The sequence below is a fragment of the Pithys albifrons genome, chromosome 1, assembly GCF_047495875.1.
Source record: "Pithys albifrons albifrons isolate INPA30051 chromosome 1, PitAlb_v1, whole genome shotgun sequence".
Classification (NCBI taxonomy): domain Eukaryota; kingdom Metazoa; phylum Chordata; class Aves; order Passeriformes; family Thamnophilidae; genus Pithys; species Pithys albifrons.
Window position 1 is genome coordinate 28,446,594 of NC_092458.1, and position 21,756 is coordinate 28,468,349.

A 21,756-nucleotide genomic window follows, 5' to 3' on the forward strand; every position below is an offset into this window, starting at 1 on the left:
TAGCTCTCTGAATAGCACAAGCCCCTGAAAACATCTCCTTGCTTATCTGGCTCACAAGTTATCACACCATGTGTATCTGTAAGGGGGTACGATAGCCCCAGAGACTTTGGGATAGACGCTCTTAAATCACGGTAAACCCCATGCATCTGCGTGCCCGCACGCCACGCTGGAGTCATTGTACTCATGCTCTAAGACCTCGTTTCACACACTGCCACCTTCACCATCACAGGTTTCGCTGTTTCCCTCCGAGGGCTGCGCGGCAGAGTCTCCCTGAACCTACTTTCCTTCCTCTCGGTTCCTACACAGACGTGTGCATGGCTGGGGAGGCTTTGTGCTGCGGCTGAAACCCGCACAGGGCCGTCAGGGAAGCGCAGGCAGAGCAGGCGATGCCCTCCACCAACCGCGGGGTAGGCGCTGCCGCGGGACGGCCAATGGAGCGGGAGCGGGAGAGCCGCGCCCGCTGGAGGTGCCGCCGCGGGGCACGGGGGGGCCGCGGGCAAGTGCGGGGACTGTGTGCGGGGCCGGGCGAGCTCCAAGCTGTGCCCTGCCCAGGAGCGGGGCTGCGGGGACGCACGGCGGGGCCTGGCACCGGGAGAGAGGAGGATGCCTCCCTTGGAGTAAAGCCAGCACCGGGAACAGAGGCGGCGTGCGTGTTGTCAACACCTCCCCCGCGACGGTCTCTGCCGTTAATACCGCTGTTCTGCTGCTGCGCAGGAATCCCTGCGAGTGTAATTCACCTGCCACTGCCTTCAGCAGGAAAGAGCCTAATCCCATTTCGCGATTTAGCGGGCTCGCCGCCAGCAGGTGAGGCAGGGGCAGAGGTGGGCGCCGCGAACCGAGCCTTGCCCGGCTGGCCAGCCCAGGATGCCCGGTGAGTACCTCCGGCCCCGGGGGGTCCGCCCGGAATGCCCGGCGGGTACCTCTGGCCCTCGCAGCCCCTGCCCGGGATGCCCGGTGGGTACCTCCAGTCCCCGCAGCCCCGCCCGGCTTGCGCGGAGCAGACCCTGGGGCGGCGGGGCCGGTGGCAACGCAGGCTGGTGCCCCCTGGGGCTTTTGCCCGTCTCGCACCCACGTGCAGGCGAGGGTCTCTGCTGCTTACTTATCAGCAGAGTATTGGGGTGCAATTAACACCTTTGCACTAGAATTTCAGCTGTTTTGCGATGGGGTAAATTAAACTCGCTTATGTGTTCTGCTTGTACGTATAGGTTGCCCTGCTTGGGTGTCTTTTGTTCTTTCCTGGTGGATCCGTAGGGTTACAGTCTGGGGTTGGCTCCCTCCATCTAAGGAAGGTTCAGAGAAACCCTTCTCATGCCCCTTCTTACAGAACATCGGTATTGATCTTAGTCAGTTATCCTTAAAGGGGTGAGGTGCTGATTTTAGGGCTAACCACACGGGGTGGGTGCAGGTGCTGTTTTGTTTCTTGAACATGCTCTCAAAACCAAGGGAAAAGTTGAGCAGCAGCTCCCCCAAGGCTGGTTTATTGGACCGTTTGAAGGATGTCAGGCATTCGGCCTGATGGATCCCAAGTTTGAATTCATGTATATGGCACCTCAGCACCACTGGAAAGATGCAGAAAGGGAGCCTGCAAATTAAAGTATTGTGGGTTTGTTTGTTGTTTGGGATTTTGATTTTGTTTAAAGGAGGATGTGGAAAGACTGGAAACACATAACCTGATACGTATCAATTCCCCTGTTCTGTCTCTGGATTGCTTAAGCAATTATTACTAATTTTTTTCAAACTGGTATGTAACTATTTTGGGACTGGTTTTGGGTGCTGTGTGTTTGCTTATTTATATATTAGAATATTGTTGGATTTGAGTTTTCATGAAGAACATTTACTATGTTGAATAAAAAACTGCAGGGTTTTGAAGCAGGATGTAACTGTTCTTAACTGAAAAATACATCGTAAAATCTACATAGGCGTGGAATCAAGTCCTCTTCTAACACAACACTCATAATCCTGTCTACTAAAATTCAGTATTGTTTTAATAAAAGATAAGACTGAATCTGGTTTTGGATCAGACAGAATTTCATTAGGTCAAGAGAAATATTGCCTGCTATATAATGGCAATTTATATTTGGTTATGAAAAGGTCTGTGTAAAGTGCTGCTTCTTTGTCTTCATTAGTAATGTAAATGTTTCTACTATTGGACCTAACCTGAGAAAGCTGTCATTTGTTCTTACTAGGCAAGAACTGCCTCTTTACTGAAAACATGCATAACAGTTTCTGATGGTGGTCTGGCACAGGTTGTTGTCTGTCATCATCATTCATTTTTCTACTTTTAAAGACATACTTCTTCATTGCTTGTAAGGTTGTGGGTGTCAGCTGGAGCAGACCTTTCTGTTCCAAGACATGATTGTGCTAAGTCAGAGAAGTGAGAGCCTGAGCTAAAGTGAGCTTGCTTTGTCTTTGTGGTAGTCTAACACATTTTCTCCAAGACATGCTTCTGGGGGAGGATGCATAGAGACCTGTGTGTGGGAGGGGGAGTAACCAATCTGTTGTTAGGGAATGTGCTGTGAGTTGGTGCTGCGTTATATCGTTGTCACTTGGGATTTCAGAAAGGTGCTTTGGGCTCAGTTGGCACAGGTCCAGACTGCTTCTCCTGCAGGTTGTCTGAAGTAGAAGGGGGGAGGTGATGAAAGAGCAACAGAGGGTATTGGGGAGGAATTTAAGAAAGCAATTGTACAATGTTGGTTAGTATGAATGGCAGTACACACTGGGAACCTAACCAGCCTGTTGGATGCTTTTAGCTATTATCTGCTCTTATTTTTATGCATAAAATGACAATGTGTTATTTAGAATATGCTTTTAGAAAAAGCATAGGAGTGTCTGGTCCCCTGTTGCAATTTTGTTGTGGGCATCTTGGCAAATTTGAGTTATTACTCCAAGAGCCACAGCTAGAGCACATTTATCCCTTCTCTATCAGAAGAAGTATCAAAATACATTTAAAAAGCTATGCCTAGTGGATTATGGAGAAAACTCCCTATCCTGTTTAAACTTGTCTTGAAGCTGGCAGGTGCATATCAGTCTCTCAGGGCTTGTTATTATCACTCAGTCCTGATTTTCAAAGTGGGTACCTGGTGTTTGTTCATTTCCCTTTCCCTTTTACTCTTTGAACATCAAAGTGAGCACCACCCTGTCTGCTTGCTCTGTTCATATTCTAAGTCAGGCTTTTAGATGCTCTAGAATTGGTTTTCATGCCTGTTGAAGAATTTTGCTTTTGGCATTGTTTGAGGTACTACTGCTATGAGTGAGTAGCAGAAGAAATTGGTGATCTTGCCTAAAAAAGCTGTAACAAGTTCCACATAAGATCACCCTGACTGTAGTGATTCACATACTTTTGCAGTCTTTTCTGTGTGGCTATCTCTAGCTTCAGAGGGGATTCCAAAATAACTCAGCAAGTTACTTCCTTGAAAATCCTTGTTTTGCTCTAAGAAACTCTTGTTACATAATAAAGCTGAGGAACCACTACTGACGATAATGATTTCTTCATTTGCATCGTCATGTGCTGTGTGGCAGTCCAGATAAGACAAATTAGCAGATTTATAAATGACAGGGTCTTAATGGGATTCTAATCATACACTTACTTTTCTCATAATTTGCTAATAATGATATTAGCCATAAGGCTCCACAACTTGAATATAATTTGCTTGAAAATTTAATACTCTTCACAGTATTGTTGTCCATAAGAAATCCTACTGTCATTCAGCACAAAGAACTGGAAGTTATGCATAATTGTGTTCTTGACACTTAAAAACCAACCAAAACCAAACACCGAGTTACAATGAATTTTAAATACCTACACCTATGGTTTCAACCTTAAAAGATCAAATCTTCTTTTGTAGCATAAGGTCAGTGAGTGAAACCCTATCTACATTAGATTAATGCAGCATTGTCCTGACTTCAGTTAAATGGGGATTTTCAGGTAAACAGTTTACTTTCACAAGTTCATATGAAAACCTGATCCTTAGTTTTCAGTAATAAAAAGTTTACTTTTGGGGATAGTATTCCAAAGAACTTTACCAGCAAGGGAAGTCAAGTAACACTTCTTCCTTGAAAGCAAGGATTAGATGAAATAAAAAGTAATGATACAATATTTTGATTTTAAACCCCCTGTGGACCCTTAATGGATTAGCAATGCCTCTGTATGGTTTTAAAATAGCTAGGACATCCTCCTCTCTTTGCACCAGATGTTGAATAGTTTCAGTCAACACTTTGATTATCTGTTCAATTAATGATTAACTGTATTAAGGCGGCCAAAACATATATCCTACATCTGATTCTCAAACACTTTGTTTCTTTTCTTTGTGCCGTATCAGCTGGAATTTCTTAGAAGAATTGATTCAGCAGTTTGCTTCCCTGTGCTTATGACCACAGCTTTTGCCTCAGAGGTACAGGACATGAAAGCATATCTAGGATGTGGTAATTTGACATACTGGCCTGCTGAACTATTTGATGATTAGCTTGTGTATTTTCGTATGTATTACTTAAGTAGAGATTAGGCTTCTGTAGCTAAAAGTATTTGCAAAAGCAATGCAGAAATCATGTGTTCAGCTTTGTGGTTGTTTTTAAAAACACATTAATAAGATTTAAACTCCCACTCATTTCACAGTTTGCTTTTTGTATTAACATACCTCCCACATTCCTCTCAGTAGCTGTTTTATTAGCTTTCTTTGGCTGAAGATGCTTGTTGCCTAACACAAAAGTGTTTTTCTTTGCTGACTTTTTGTGTCTTTTCAGAGTAATTTTATGGCTAAAGTAGCCTTCAGTGTTTTTTTTTTATATTGGGTTTTATGGATGCTTATATTTATTTCTTTAACCTTTTGAAAAATTGCAGTAGGAACAGTTTCCTTGCACGACTGTCCTTTTAAAGCAACTCTTTATTCATTGTTTTCATGACCACCCATAAATTGTTTAAGCTGTTACAATAACAACAGTTTTGAAAGCTCATTTTTTCACTTGCTTCTTCTGGAAATTGTCATTAGAAATATTATTGGAGTTTGCTTAGCTGTGAGTTCTGCAAACTATTTTAAGTTTGAATGGATGATTTAGGCTTTTTGGCCAAGTTTGACACTACAAGGATTCTTCTGAGATGCAGAGATGTGTTGCAGTGTCAGAAAATGTAAGATATATATGCTTAATTTGAATTCAGATGTGGCCAGAGAGGAGTGAGATGTAGGGCAAAAAGTGGGGAAAGAAGGTAGCACACCTGTGGGTCTGTGCTTTGCTCTGGATTTGGAGGACATGAGAAATGGAAATACTTAGAACTTGTCACAAACACCAACCATACTTTATTGCATACCTTGTTGATAGGTTAGAGGTTTGAGTTTATTCATTTTGGCAGCCTCTGGCTGAGGCAGCCATGGCTGGCTCATTTGTTGGCTTCTCTGCAACTAGTTCTGTGAGATTCTTTCCTAGTGTCTCTCACAGACCCTGGAAACTGTATGACAGGATGTTTATGTTGTTATTGTTTGGTTGGTTTAATTTATTTAATGTAATTGCTTGTCCCTTAAGTTGACGGTGGTTTTAAACTAGTATTTCTGTGCAAGTATTTCAATGCAAGTATTTGTGAAACTCTGTAGAGCTCAGTGGAATTCCCCTCATCTGTGTGATCTGCTTGTCTTGTTCTGGTTAATTTTGAAGCACCGAATGCTGAGATCATCCTTCTGCTCCAGGAAGTCTGTTCACCTTGCTGAGTCACAGGTCCTGAGTCACCCCAGGAGAACTCTGGTAGTGGTGGTCCTGTCAGAGGGCAGAGCTAAAGAAGCACCCCCTGATGACACCAGGCCTGTGGCAATATGTCTACAAAATACATTATGCCTCCTGTTGTGCAGGAGTGTAGCTTTCTTTTTTTATTGTAACTTTTTTCCCATGTGTTTCTTGACAATGAGGGACACTCCTAATTTTCTTGGAGTTACTTGAGGTAAGAATCCTTAGCTTCTTGGAAGGTGTACTAAACTTGGTAACAATTTCTCTGGACTTGTTCAGCCAGTGCCAGTTACTCGAGTTCAAAGAGGACAAAGCAAAGAATTTCTGTTGGTTGATTCAGTGATGTTATGGAAAGAAGGATATTCCTGGCTAGTACTAATCATCTTGTTCTTTTCCTTAGCTTTTGGCACTGTATAAATAGGAACATTTTCCTTACTGGTTGCATTGTATTAGTTAAATCTCAATCCTAAGTATTTACAATTTGGCTTTTTTTGATGGTTATTATTTTTAGGCCATAAGACTTAAGGAATTATTTGTTTAAGGCTAGTCCAAAAACTTCATACCTATTATTATGGCAATCAACAAAATTCAGAAACATACATACTGCAGTCACATTCACTGGATTTTCTATTCAATTATGTCTTCTGGGGGACTTCAGGAGAGAAAAGAGTTTATCACAGAAACTGCGTGTTGTTATTTATCTAGAGGAGGAGGGAATCTGCCAAAGGAGCTTACATTAGAGCTCTAAAGTGAACCTTCTGAATATTTGCTTGCAGTAACAGATCAAGCCTTTGTGACCCTTGCTACTGATGACGTATACTGTCAAGGCGCTCTGGTTCTCGGACAGTCATTAAGGAACCATAGGACTTCTAGAAAATTGGCAGTTCTAATTACTCCAGAGGTTTCGAGTGGGATGAGGTAAGTATTCATGTGTTTTTTGAGATTTGATATTATAGAAGAATAACATGAAAGGTTTTAGTAGGCTTCGTATGGATTTCATAGCATTATATCTATCTTCCCCCTTGGCTAGTGTTTTGCCAGGGGATGAGGGTCAGCACAAAATACACAGACATCAACTTTAAAGAATATGTGTATAAATTCACTATAGTGCAAACCAGCAAAGAATTACAAAAGAAGCAAAGAATTATAAAAGGATAAGCTTAGCAATGCCCCTAATCATTACTACAAAGTGATTAGGAAAGATACATCACCAGTTACCCAGTTAATACATTCCCATCATCCAGACCTGCACATCAGCTGGGGAGTCCCAATCACAGCAAAGGGTCAGAGAACCACTCCCAGGAACTGGGAAATCCTGCATGGTATATCCACTAATAGGTGAGGTCTCTGCTGCAAAAGGGCCCAGCTTTTACACTGTTAAACAACCAAGCTCACATCACATATTTAGTGGGGAAAATATCTGGCTTTCTCTCCCTGGTTTTCACACAAAGCCTGGCCAGGGCTCAGAAGAAAATCAGAGAGTCAATTTGGACCGACTACTGCCAAAAGATGGATACATTCATATCTAATACTTCTATGGCCTTGACTACTCTTTAAATACAGAAAGATAGATACATTCATAATGCATACAAATCTTCACTAATTAAGTGGCATTTTAGCTAATAAGCAAATACATGGCTACATATAACATTAGGTTGGAAGGTTCATCTAGAGGTCAACTCTGGCTCAGGGCCTGTTGTTCAGGCCTCAGCACTTCAGCTAGTGATTTCTGAGAGGAGTTCCAAATAACATCCATGATAAGATCCTAAGCATAATAAGAATTCAGTTGCAGGAGTACAGCTTGTGGCTGGAAGATATCTTAAGCCCATACTTAAAAACATAAACTGAAAATTTTGGAGCTAAGGTATTAGTGTCTTTCTCTTGCACTGAAATAAATGCACTACTGGTTCCACCCTCCCACTGCCAAGTGTTTCTCTTTTTGAAAGAGGAAGATGTACGACCACCTTTAAAATCATAACTCTCCAAAAATCCAAGGGATTATATTTCAGATAAAATACTGGTGCACAGCTATCCTGGTGAGAAATTAATTTCTTCTTGCTTCTTTTTGTTTAAATCACTTTCCAGTTTGGATTGTGATTCTACAGGCACTTCAGAATTGCCTTTACAGCAATCTCATTATATCTGATGAATTCTGGCCCTGTTATTTGGAGGACTGTGTAACTTGTTAAAAGGAACATGCCATGCCGCGATTACTTAAACTCTTAGTGCTGCTATGGCTTAGGCAGCATGCACACTTCTGATTTCTGTATGACATGGGAATGTATTTGCAAGCCATCTGACTCAAGGAACGTTTTCACATTTTCTATGTGACTACATGCACAACAATCTGTTTTTACAGACTTTTTAAAGTATGGATTTTGTTATGTCAGAATACTGTAACCTTCCAGAGGGAATACTGTATCCATTTGACACATGGGGCAATACTAAATCCACAATTTTTTTTCATCCCCATTCAGTGGGATGAAAAACCTTTATAATACAAATTTTTAATCAATGATACCATTTTTAAAAAGTACATCCCTGAACTTCTAAAAATCTGTATCTGCTCTTAGATCTTTCTCAGTTCACTCCTGTCCCTTGAAGATAACTCATGTAAAAGCTAATGTCCCTGACATCTAGATTTCAAACAGCACAGGCTTTTATTTTTCTGTGTTTGTGTGATATTTAGGACTTTGTAGTTAATAGTGTAATGCAAATAAATAACCTGTGTTTAAAAGACTTTTCTTGTTTCTTGTAGGAAAAATACCTTCTTTGGTGTTACCTGTAAAATTCCAATGAGAGACATACATAGAGAAAAGACGTCTTCCTAAAAGTCTCATTTGAGATGATTTGTTGTAATGAGCAAAAGTATATATTGCCTGTTTGAAAAAATGCATCTTTGAAGCTGTGTTTACTTGGGCATAATAGGTGCAAATGACTATGTTGGCACTGCATGTCTCATCCTGTACAATGTAGAGGGAACAAAGTATGGTGCTGTTCTTTAGAATCAATTGTACAAGGTAAAAGCTGCTTTTATTTCTGTTGGTGTTTCTACAGGAGATAAAGGGACTAAAATAAGGATTGTTTTCTCCTTCATACAGCAGCTTTTGCTTTTGAGATGTTCTGGCCCCTGTAGTGGAAGGGGCAATGGTTTGTGGCCTGACTGATAGCTGTTGCTTCAGCAGACTGTTTGCGAGGACTTTTCACTTCTGACTTCTTATTCTAACCAATCAGTCTAGCCTTGATTATTGTCATAATTAATATGGTGCTGTGTGTCACTGTTTCCATGCCTGAAGTGAGCTCTGATGAACATGTCTAAGTTCCCTTCTATCTCTCTTCTACTCTGGTAGGTCAGTCCTCTGCAGTGTATTTGATGAAGTAATCAAGGTGGATGTGCTTGACAGTGCTGACTCAGTCCATTTGGCTCTGATGCAGAGGCCAGAACTGGGTGTAACCTTCACTAAGCTTCATTGTTGGACTCTTACTCATTATAGCAAATGTGTCTTCATGGATGCAGACACTTTGGTGAGTAGAATGGGAGCTGTAGAAGTATTTGTGTCTGTCTCTTGAGTGTGGGATATTCCTTGTCAGGCAGCGTGCTGGCCTGTGAAGTGACCAGATTTGCAGGCAGTCGCAAGGTCACAGGAGCTCCAGCTGGCACGTTTTAGCAATGCTCACAGTTTTGCTGGCTGCATAAAAATAAATTCATTCCTGGAGGAAAGTAGCCTCAGGGCTGTCCTCAAAAGAGATCACAAACTCTATGTATAGGGGCTTCTGGCAGATGTTTAAAATAGTTTTTAGATGTACAGAGATAAAAAATGCCTATAATTTTGGCAAGCACAATCATGTCAGCCTTCCCTTGCACTTTCATGGCTCACTTTGATACATTTTAATTTAATAGGGTTATATTTGAATAGAAACCAATTCAAGTTATTCTTCTTGAGGAGGGAGGCTTATGATTTCCTGATTTCCACTAAAGCTAAAGGAGGAAGGCAAATTTTTGTCTTTGTTTTAAATGCAATTAAATAATCTTTCTCCTAAAAAAATTTTCTTCTGGTTTTCACAGTGGCTCAGCTGTAGGTGGGGTCCTGACTCTCAGTGACTGCACAGCTATCTTTCCACCAACTTTAAAGTGGTCTGGGCCTTAACTTGAGTGATTTTGCCACTTTCATGTGAAGCTTAAAAACCAAAGAAGCACAAACTTTTGAACTTCACTTACATTAGAAAACTTGTAGCAAGAAACAGTTTTTCTACTACCCCTTAAGTCAGTCCGTTGCTATCTCAAATGATTTAGATTCCCAGTTTTCAGTCAGCTCTGTTGCAGTTACTGAGAATGATGAATTATGAAAGGTGAGCTAAGAAAGAAGGAAATTGTGTGTTTTTATGGTAGGTTATAATATTTAAAAGGACCTTTGGATGGTCTCCAAGGTTCACGAAATATCACAGGCTTTGCACTTTTATCAGAGAAATCATGGAGAACCACAATCAATTTTGCATTGTTATATTAAAAATGGAGTTTTTGATCCCTAGCATATTTTACACTGCCACTGCTTTTATGCCCTGCAAGCAATATACTATGCCAAGCTAGCAATTTACTCCATTGGTACTAATTTAGCAACTTGTGTTCTAGACAAACAGTTCCTCTAACATTTTTTCCTCTTTTCCTTCTCTCTCTAAGGTACTCTGCAATGTTGATGAATTGTTTGATCGAGAAGAGTTTTCAGCAGCTCCTGACTCTGGCTGGCCTGACTGCTTTAATAGTGGAGTGTTTGTGTTCCGTCCCTCTTTGAAAACTTACAACCTCCTGCTCCGGTTTGCTGCTGAACATGGCAGCTTTGATGGTAAGGGGCGAGGCATAAGCAATGAGGTGCAAGACATAATTTCCATGCTATCAGGTAGAGTAGAGGAAGGCAGGTATTCTCTGGGCTCTATGTAATTCTGCCCCACAAGAATTAAAGGTGCAGAATTTGCCTCTTATGCTGTATTTAAGAGCCATTGACTTACTGCGTACTGCGCTTCCCAGAAAAGAGCAGTGAAGGGACACTGGGTCTGAATCTTGCTCAGTAAGTTTTAATTTTGCTGTCTGGCTTAGGAGAGAGAAATACATCTGATCTTCAGTCTTCTGCCCTGAGGGAGACCAAACCCTACTCCTTTCTTCATATATTACAATAGGACTTCATTTACACTGAACTTGCATCGGAGTGAATCAGGTATTACTCACTTGTACCTGCTCACGTGGCCATATTTTCAAGTCCAAGTTGCAGTCCCATGAGCACACCAGTCTCACTCCCATCCTTGGATGTCAAATTCTGATATACATTTGAGTATACACATAATTACGGTAATACCATGTTTTATGTATTCTTTAGGAGGTGATCAAGGATTGTTGAATAGCTTCTTCAGCAGCTGGGCAACAGCAGATATTGGCAAACACTTACCTTTCCTCTATAACTTAAGCAGCAGTGCTGTATACTCCTATGTTCCTGCTTTCAATCAGTAAGTAGTAACAATTCTGACTGACTGTAAACCTCTGTAGTTTGTTAACAAACATCCTTTTGTAAAAGAGAATAATAATGGCATATTGTATTGATTATAAATTACACTACTCACAAATGATCTTACATAAAAGTCATACAATAGAAGCTTAAATGCGCTATGAATCTTTTGCATCTGGACACAGGGAGAGTCCCAGAGTTGTCTGCACTATCTCATGTTCTTTCAAAGAAGTTTCTCTCATGTCTGAAAAGATGTAATTTGGCCTTAGGTTTTGACAGCTTTACTTTTAAACTTGTTTCTTTTGTTTCAAGTCATTTCTATGAGAAACAGCTAGAGTTGTTTAATTTTTTTTTTTAACCATCTCTTAGGTTCTTCTTTGAAATGAAATTTGTGCTACTAATTATACGACTTCAGATAATGCAGTTGAGAAACTTCTCCGGTAAAAGGAAAGTTGGATTTAAGGTGTTAGGAATTTCTGTTCCAGTTGCACAATACACTCTTAATGGAAAGTGAACTTAGGTCAATGTATTTATGATTAAATTTTTAGTATAGGATCAGTAATAACCAATTATGTTGATGTAGTATTTGAAGTGGTATTTATTTATGAACAGAGCATGCAGGAGGACTGGAAATGGTACTGCATGAGTCTGTCAGTTTTCTTCATGAGCTTTTCTCCTAGAATGAGCAGCTGGAAGCAAATGGCAATGCAACACTTTCTTTCTGTATTTTAAATGAGGTGACTTAAACTAATAAGATAGAAAAAACTCCATTAAAATATATTCTTACCTTGAATGTGTTACTGTTGCAAAATGTGGAATTACCTCTTGTGAGAGTAAGCATGTTTCTTTGGGCTAAAAGAAATATTTAATGTATGTTTAATCTCTACAGTTTTGGTAGAGATGCCAAAGTTGTTCACTTCCTGGGAGCGACAAAGCCCTGGAACTACAAATACAACCTTCAGACAAAGAGAGTTATGCAGGATGGCACCACCTCTGGATCTTTTCATGAATTGTCATTTCTTGCTCTCTGGTGGAATATATACAGTGCCAGTGTTCTGCCTTTGTTAGAAAAACTTCAAAAGATTGAAGAGTCAGAATCTAAGGAATGCAAGGTAACTGATAAGGAGTTAATGGAATATGTTGGAATAAAACCAAAAATTCTGAAAATTCTATGTGTGCTAGAGTAAGAAATTATGTGATGTGGTGGGCTGATTCTGGCTGGACCCCAGGTGCCCACCAAAGCCACTCTTTCACTCCCCTCCTCAGCTGGACAGGGGAGAGGAAATATAACAAAAGGCTCATGTGGAGAAATCACTTGCCAGGTACTGTCACAGTTGAACCAGGCTACACTTGGGGAAATTAATCAAACTGATTACCACTCAAATCAGAGTAGGATAATGAGAAATAAACCCAAAGCTTAGAACACCTTCTCCTCATCCCTCCTTTCTTGCTGGGCTCAACTTAACTCCCTGTTTTCTCTACCTCCTCCCCTCAGTGGCATATAGGGATGGGGAATGGGGGCTGTGGTCAGTTCGTTGTGTTGTTTCTGCTGCTCCTTCTTCTTCATGGGGAGGACTCCTCACACTCCCTGCTCCAGTGTGGTGTCCCCTCCCACAGGAGACAGTCTTCCATAGACTTTTCCAACATGAATCCTTCCCATGGGCTGCAGTTTTTCATGAACTGCTCCAGCATGGGCTTCCCTTTCATAGGGTGCAGTCCTTCAGGAACAGACTGCTCCAGTGTGAGCCTCCATGGAATCACAAGTCCTGTGAGCAAACCTGAGTGCAGGCTTCTCTCTCCATGGGTCCACAGGTCCTGCCAGGAGTCTGCTCCAGTGTGGGCTTCCCATGAAGTGCAGCTTCCTTCAGGCATCCACAGGGTACTTCATGGACTGTAGATGAATCTCTGCTTCACTGTGGACCTCCATGGGTTGCAGGTGTACAGCTGCCTCACCATGGTCTGAACCACAGGCTGTGGGGGTAGCTCTGTTCTGGCACCTGGAGCACCTCTTCCCCTTCCTTCTTCAGTAACCTCGGTGCATACAAAGTTGTTGCTCTGGCGTATTCTCACTCATCCATCTCCAGCTGTCCAGTTGCGCACCAAATTTTTCTCCTTCTTAAATGTGTTACCCAGAGTTTCTACCATCATCGCTGACGGGCTTGGCCTTGGAAATAGCAGGTCCATCTTGGAGCCATCTAGCATTGGCCCATTGGACATGGAGGAAGCTTCTAGCAGCTTCTCACAGAAGCTACTCCTGTAGCCCCCCTGCTACCATAACCTTCTATATAATCCCAATACATATGAGCCTGTTGATTGGTAGCACTGATTGCTTATAAAACTGCCCAAAATCGCAGTTTGGAAAGCCAATAGTAACAAAAATCCCTCCTAAAGATTTCCTGCAACCCTCTTCTTAATTTATAAACAGTTTTTATGGAAGTGTATGTGCATAGATTCTGCAAATTAAAGACAAAGTATGATGCAAGTGAGCTGGAGAAGGTGATCATCTGGCTGTGAAACAAACAGACTTGATTTTCTTGAAGCTAAGTTGATATACACCATCAAACTAGTCCTGGAATTGTAATAAAATTCAACTTTTCAGAACTGAATGTAACTTGTTTTATGAGGATCATAACAAATAAATCAGGTTTGCGAAAGCAGTGCTAATAACATTTAAGATGTTATATCCAATACTTTTATGTCACCAAACATTTACTAATCTCTTTATGCCTTTTCTTTCCTTTGAAGGAAACCCAGCAATCTGTGTTTTTCATTAATAAAATAAAAATCTGTTGATAAATTAGCTGATTTCTTGGAGACCAACAGCATAAAGTAATGTGTAGAAGTAATTTTTTTAATTTTGTATCCAGACATGACAAATTAGATCCCATTTATGCATATGTAAATATTTCTTAATGTTTTGTTGTGTTAAATTATTGTCATCCTTGAACTAATTGCATAGTTCCATAGGATCAGCTGAACAGTTACCATCAAAGCATCAGAGAATAATTTGGTTTGCTAACCTCATGACAAACTGGAAGGCAGAGGAAGGATTAGGTAGCTTTTGATCTCATACTTTAACATGCTTTAATTTTTAAGACATTGTGCATTAAAGAAATATTTCAACTGTGGTAAAATGGAGGTGGAAATACCTGTGAGATTAACCTCCTGATGGTGCTAGCATGCTTGTCAGTGCAAAAATCTAAATTGCAATGTGCTCTGAATCTAGGACCTCACACTTCTTGTGCATTAACTTATTCCTTTCATGCTGAAATCCCTCTAAGGTAGTCCAACTGTTGTAAATAAGATATTAATTTCCCTCAAAATTGTATTTTAGTGATGAAATGTTCTTGTCTTCATTAGCACAATTACAATGGAGTTGAAATTACACTGAAGAAGGTCAGTCCTTATGTTGCAAATTCGCAGCAAATGCCTGAACTTCCAGAGCAGACAAATGAAATAAATCCCACAGTATGTTCACCTGAGGAACTCACTTTTGAAGCTGTAAGTCTGTTGCATATTACTATTTCCAGTAGCAAAGCAAAATCATGTACTAAAAGGAGATTCTTTCATTTTGTTTCTGATCTGGGAGATTTTATCTTCAGTTTAGCTGTAGCTTTTGAATTTTCTTGCTCGCATCAAAAATAGACTAAAGAGTATTTATTTTCTTTAATCTTTAGTCATATATGCATGAGGTGTCTGGAAGTTGAAAGAGTTTGTACTGTATTTTAGGAAGAGGTTGGTTACTTATTTGAAGTTAGGTACTTAATAAAATGTAATGTAAAAAATCTGTTACCAAAGTAATATTTTGAATATTATTACTCTTGAGAATTAGTATATTTAAAACTAGAATTCTTTCTATCACTCTTCTGTAGAATTTCTTTTCTCCTCAGGTGTTGACCCAGAAAACTTTTCCCCAGATTTCTGTGAACTGAGCAACAAGAAGTCTTGAAAGAATCCACTAATGAGCATTGCAGTCTTCCTACTTCTTTTGTCACTTTTCTTGTATTTGTGTTTCTATTGCAGTGGCTTCCCTTATTTTATGCAGGAATTATGTTTGAAATAATAGCACAATGTTTCTGCAGGTGTAAAGTTGTATGATAAACCATGTTACGCCAAGGTACAATTGGGTAGAAATAAAATTAGTGTTCAAATGTCATCTGCTATTGTAACTTGTGGATTGCTCTCTAGTAAGATGAAGACAACTTTTAATATGTTCAGTGCTTCACCTTTTTAAACTATAGTTACTCCATAAAGTAAAATTGTAGTCTGTCTTTCACTTTCCTTTTCAGGGCGGTTAAGGAAAATTGCGAGCCTTACAGTTCTATAACTTCCAAATAATTGCAAAAAATGTATTTTCTTGTATGCCTCATGCATCTGACTACATTGAAAAAGCTCAAACCAAATAGGGACTAATTATCAAGATGTTTGTTTAGGGTAAAAAATTAAGAATGTTCACTTAAAATAAATGCCACTAAAATTTAAATTTCTATTATTACTTTAATTACTAGGATTGGTTTACCAGAAGACCATGTTAATTGAAAAGAAATAGTCTGATTCTTTTCTTACTTAGGAATACATACCATCACTCCACTTTTTGTTGCTTTGCTTTTGTAGTCTTGTGGGATTGTTTTGGGGGAAAAGACTTCAGAATGGGGTCTGCCTCCTCATTTATATTTTGGTATCTGTCAAATGCAAATATTTGGGACAATATGTTTTGGCAAATCTATTTTGCCTCTGTTTTGGAATACATTGTTCGATTCTTATTTCGTGCATATAAAAAACTTAGGCATCAAAGAGCAAACTGTTATCCTAAAACAAGATTTTTCTTGTTGAGGTTTGACCTTGTGAATGGTAGGCATCAACTGTAAGATTGCTTCCCAGGCTGTATCTGTAGTCACTGAAGAATGACGGCCACTTTGACCCTATTTTAGGATGCAATGCATTGTCGTCTGGCAATACTTGTCCTAGATTGATTATAGTAAGAATTTTGATTCAATGACATATTGATAGCTAAGGCTGGGTGAGCTGAATTTTCGCCTTCGTCATTATGTGATTTCTTGCTTTTCCTCCCATCCACTGCTTTCCCTACCCCAAGACTGAAAGCAATTGTATGGTATGAATTATCATGATAAGGAAACTTTGAAAAAATATTCTCCTAATAAAACCTCAGTGGCTGTATTTTAGCAACCTGTATATGAAGTTGAACCCAGCGATTCTAATGTCCATCTCTCTGAGCCTGACAGACCTTCAGAACTACCTGTATCCCACCCTGCATTTCAGGAAACCTCAGAACTGGTACAAGTAGCTTTGTGCATTGTACATCTGTTGATAATTGCATGCATATCTTTGCTGCTGGTGTTATTTTGGGAAATCTCAACTAATTGTGATGCAATGTGCAAATAAATTCCTTAATCTTTTGGCTATATAATTTCTTAACTGCTTCTAGTACTGGGATATGATCCCTTTCTAGTTTTCTTTTCAAAACTTGGCAGTTTTTAAATGTGTATTTTTGTGTGCTAACCCCCATGTAATCAATGCATGGTGTTAATTTTAGTTCTCCAATTCTAATACATACAAAACTGTTTCGGGTTTTTTGTTTGTTTATTCTGTTTTGTTGTTTTTTTGTGTTTTTTTAATTTACCTGCTGAAGTGCTGTTTCCAAGCAAGTGGAAAGGGAATCTATAGGAGCCTAAGTGACTAGACTTCCTTTGTGATCATGCGCTGCATTTGTGAGCACTTGCACATGTGGGTGACACAGGGACAGACTTGGTTTTGATGTGGTTTAGAGGGTCAAGGATTTTTACGATACACAACACATCCATTTTCCTAATGAGGCCTTTTGTATGACTGCAAAGCACTGTTGTGAAATACTTTAAGACTAAGAAAAAAATCCCTGTAGCTCCCATGCAGCCAGGGCTGCTTGGGCCCTAGCTAAAATTCTTCATTTCTAAAAATATGATCATTCTTCTTGTTAATGGCATCCAGACCTGTTGATAAGACTTACCAATAATAAAGAAATCTTCGTACATGACTACTGCCCAAAAATTAAATACAAATGCATGTTACCTGTTTGTATATATAGGGAGGAAGCATGCTCTTCAGACCATATGCTTATGTTTTGAGTCATGAACAGAGTGGGATGCAGATGGGGATACATATGGAAGGATGCAGTTACCTAAGCCTATAGTGCCATGCTGGCTGTTGGAAATACCTTACCTTGTCTTGCACAAGTCCTGTGCCTTATTTGCACAAAACTGACAGATGGAATGGATTTTCAAGGGCATTTAGGCAGTTTAAGCCACTGCTTCCTGCCCATTAAGTTCTATTCTGAAACACTTGTATATTGAATTTGTGAGGGCTTCCCTAGAAGGGCATTCTAATTGAATGCAATTTTGTTTATGAGATGAGTTGTTTGCCTTTGAGCCTCTTTGAGTGGTACTGAAAGCAGGTTTTCAGTGGCTGCCTTGATTAGTCCTTTTTATATTTCATCTTTATTACAAATTATAATTGCTGGTATGTTCCCTTTTTACTGGCATTGGTCAAGCATGGACACAATTTTTCTTTTATGTGGTTGAAATTATCATTAATAATGTCTTGCATTTGTGCACCTATGATAACTTGACCTTGAACCAGCATTCATGATTTCAGACTGTCATTCAAAATGAACTAGCTATTGGTTTAATGAATAGTGTCAGTCTTTTGAATTAATTTATATGAGCCATGTCTCACATCTGATAAATAATACAGTTCTCACTGGAATTCAGATAAAACAAATGACCAAAATTTCTAGAAACGTATGTTCACATGAAAGCCTGTTGAAAACAAGATTTGCACAACTAAATGGTTACACTTTATTGTGTAAGCTATTCTATTCTAAACAGGCCATATTTGTAATATTTCTATTGTGTTGCTGAATATGCCAAGATCTGAGTTAAAAACAGTAAATAAGTGTTTGGCATGTTCAAAGATGCTATGGCAATTAGTAAAAGCATGGGAAAATGAGCTCACATTATCAAAAGAGAAATGGATGTTTGAATAGTTTGTTTCAGTGTTTTAACTGAGAGTGCACAATGCAGAAGTTTGACATTTAAGGTTTAACTTCACAACACTGAAATGAGGACAGCCAAATGACTATTTTCCCACTGTCTGCTTCTTCCCACAGAACGAGGTTGCAGATTCTGTTTCAGAGCTGTCTATTCACTTCAAACCAGCAAAACCAATTCCAGAAGATGAACGGAGAAAATGGGAGGAAGGGCGTATGGACTATATGGGGAAAGATGCGTTTGAACATATCAAAAAGAAATTGGATGCATTTTTACATTGATAGTGTGTACTGTAATTGGCCATCATGATATATGTTTCTTCTATAAATGCAATTCTTGAACACTTGGCTATCTCACCAGTTTATCTAACACCAGAGGTTATTGTGGATCCTCATACATTCTTGGAGGAGATTAACAGATACAGACTCTTGTTTTTTAACTCATAAGGGTGCCTCATCCTAGTTACTTGTGTCTCATATTCATTGTTCTCCCATAGTGCCTTCTGAAGAATAATGAATGGTATGTTCTGAGTATGAACTCTTCTGTATTTATCACTCTCTCTACTGGTCCCCATAGCATTCTGCAGAAACAATCATGAGTGGGAAACATGTTGGAAATTGAGATTATTTTGAAAGTCGATTTTATTTTCCAGACTGAGATTATTCCCAAAGTACTTATAAAAGATGCTATAAAGCTATTTAAATATAAAACTTTCTAGAAACCAAATTAATGCTTTCACGGGCAACCAGGATGTAGACTTCAATACGAGAAAAAACTGAGGAGATGAAATCCTAACCTCACAGGAGTCTGCAACAAAATATTTAATTTAAATATTTTTAGGATTAGAGGAACTTCAGACTTCGTCTGAGATCACTAGTGGATGTTCTATTTATAGGAAGATGCTCAGCTCCATAACTAGCATGGAAGAGGGGTTTAAAACTCTTAAGACAGACTGATAATGTATGTTAACCTTTTATATTGTTGCTGTAAGATACTGTTGCTTTTTAAAATATTGTTAGCTTTACTTGCATATTCTGAGTTGTGTAGTCAGAGTGAGAAATGCTGACAGTATGGTGTAAGCCTTCTGGTGCTTTTTATCACTTTGTTTACCATACTTCAAACTGCAGCTGATAAAGGCTTTCTTCCTGCTTACCATGGTTGTCCCATATTGCAGGCAATTTGAGTGCAACTGAAAACACAATTGGCACTTGTTTTAGTAAACAGGCCTTTTGAAGATATTTTAAACAAAAACTGTGTGTGGGAAGCAATAAATCTGTGAAGGTTGTTCCAGAAAAAAAATCTATTGATGGGACTCCATTATATTAAGGAGACATACAGGGGATTGTTTCGTGAATTTGGGTATTTAAATTTGACCCATCTCAGCAAGTTTGTTACAATAAACAAGAAAAACTACTTTCTTTCAAAAAACTTTGAAATAAAGAAGCTTGACAGTCATGCTTGTATGATAACAGATTTGACACAGTTATCTGTAACCTCAACATTAGAATAAAAATTCTGCAGTGATTATGCAGGACTTGATACGTTTTGGTGTTAATATGTCACCAATTTTGGTAGAGATATAGCTAATGAAATAACTTGGAATTTGGTTTAAAAACACTGATGTTACCTTATGCATAAAAGGGATTGCCATAGATGCTAGCAGAATAAAAGGCAGGATAGGAGGAAAGAAATTTTTATTTCTTTTTCCTCCATCAAAAAGGATGTGAGGGTGGAACAGAGAATAATTGCACAAATTAGGAAAGGAATGTGAGACTCAAAAAATCTTTTAAAAGAAGAAAAAATATCTTTTGAGTATCTCAGAATTACCTCTTACTATTCACAACAGTAGATTTGGTTTTACTTTTGTATGATTTTTCTGATTTTTATCTAGTTCTCATTTATTTTAAGCACTCTTAAAGTGTGAATCTTATTGGTGTGTCTTCTGCATACAAGTTAGATATTCAGGGTCAAGTTAGATATTCAGGGTCAACAGAGAAATTGAGGCGAATTGCCTGTGTCTTGGAGTAACCTGGGAACCCTTGATAGCCTATGTCTGTCTGGATAGGAAACCTTCCCACGTTAGCACAGGTAGGTGCGTTCTACCTCATGATGCTGTGACCCAGGGCAGCACTGTGGAGATGACAGCAGCTGCAGCGTGCTCTTACTCACGTGGTGTTTGATCTGCTGATTAGCCCTGTTTCTTAGTGATCCTTGTGCCTGTCTGAGAAAGTTCTCTGTTTTATGAGCATTGTTGCTAACATAATTAAAACAGGTTTTGAGGACTATATAAAACTAGTCAGCAACGTGAACTATGTTTCAGGCAGCTGTGCTTTTTACAATAACTACTAGATCTTACTGGGCACATTAATTAGATTATGGGAGAAAAATTACTGGTGTGAAATCAGTAAGTGAAAGGTTTTTAAAATAGGCATATGAATGTAGTAAAAGGAGCATGTGTTCAACATGTGTCAATTTGTTAGTATGTAAAAGGGTACTATGTGGCTTATAAAATGTTTTTCAAAGAATTGTAGTACATGAATGTAATGAAAATTTAAAAAATGGAAAAGACAATGAAGTCATGCTTATCAGATGATGCAGTTACAGGTTGTTTGCACTGTGCCAGGTGTTATTATTTGTGACTGACTAGTTACTTTAATTTTTTTTAATTTTATTTAATTGTTTTTGAGACATTAGCATTACTGGCCAAGCAGAATTAAAAGGTTATGATTATAATTATTTCTACAGACATACATAAGTTTAATGTTTAGGATCTCTTGAATTAACACAACAATATTTTGTTTATTTTTTTTCATGGAAAAGTATAGCTGTTAAAAGGCCTACCCAAGTTTTTGTGTTCTGTCTTCACACACAAAATAAAAGTTGAACTAATTACACATAATATAGTGTTGTAGTGGCTTTTAGCACACAAGTGTTGTCCCCAGAGTGTGAGAATGGAGAGTCTTGTATGTGAATCCAGAATTAGCAAGCGCTGTGCTTCAGGCAGAGTTCTGTGCTTTTATGGACATCATTCTGAAATCCTGGGATCACAGGCAGGTCTGAGGGGTGTTGGGGACTGCATGCTGCCATGAGCCACAGGACTGAGGTTTCCCAACTTGAAACATGATGTGGGAAAAAAAAAACTTAAAAAGCTTTACCTGAAATTTTTTTCCACATTAAACTGTGGTATAGCCCCAAGTATTTTTAGGATAAAGAAACTTAAGAAATGTAGGGGGTTTGGCAGCATTATTTCTCTTTAAATAAGGCCAGACTATGACCTCTTGCTGTGTGGCAGTATTTAAAGAGGACAGCTTGTGTTTAAAACAAAACATGCTGATTCTTCTTTGGTCATTTGCTTTGAGTTATTCATAGCCTGACTCAGAGGGTAATTTTATTTGCCATACAACAATTTTATTGGGTGTATAAACAGGAGATAGTGTGGGTGTGCCACAGGGAAAATTCTTGAAAATTTTAGACATGTGGGTTAATGCACTTTACTAGCCTACAGGAAA

General features: G+C 39.1%; 1 protein-coding gene across 5 annotated transcripts; it reads left to right on the top strand.

Annotated features, from left to right (window-relative positions):
- Positions 1 to 497: 497 nt before the first annotated feature.
- Positions 498 to 21,397, top strand: GYG2 (glycogenin 2). 5 transcript variants are annotated; one of them, XM_071548424.1, is made up of 9 exons: positions 498 to 871; positions 6,486 to 6,627; positions 9,060 to 9,234; positions 10,388 to 10,550; positions 11,079 to 11,205; positions 12,094 to 12,316; positions 14,565 to 14,705; positions 16,389 to 16,499; positions 18,367 to 21,397. In XM_071548424.1, the coding sequence occupies exons 1-9, from the start codon at positions 865 to 867 to the stop codon at positions 18,526 to 18,528; spliced, it is 1,251 nt and encodes a 416-aa protein (XP_071404525.1). In that variant the 5' UTR covers positions 498 to 864; the 3' UTR covers positions 18,529 to 21,397. The 5 variants fall into 5 exon arrangements, with proteins under 5 accessions (XP_071404525.1, XP_071404552.1, XP_071404561.1 ...); XM_071548451.1 differs by having other exon boundaries at positions 16,375 to 16,499; positions 18,367 to 18,454; XM_071548432.1 differs by lacking the exon at positions 498 to 871 and adding an exon at positions 8,468 to 8,729 and having other exon boundaries at positions 6,559 to 6,627; positions 18,367 to 21,396.
- Positions 21,398 to 21,756: the final 359 nt, after the last annotated feature.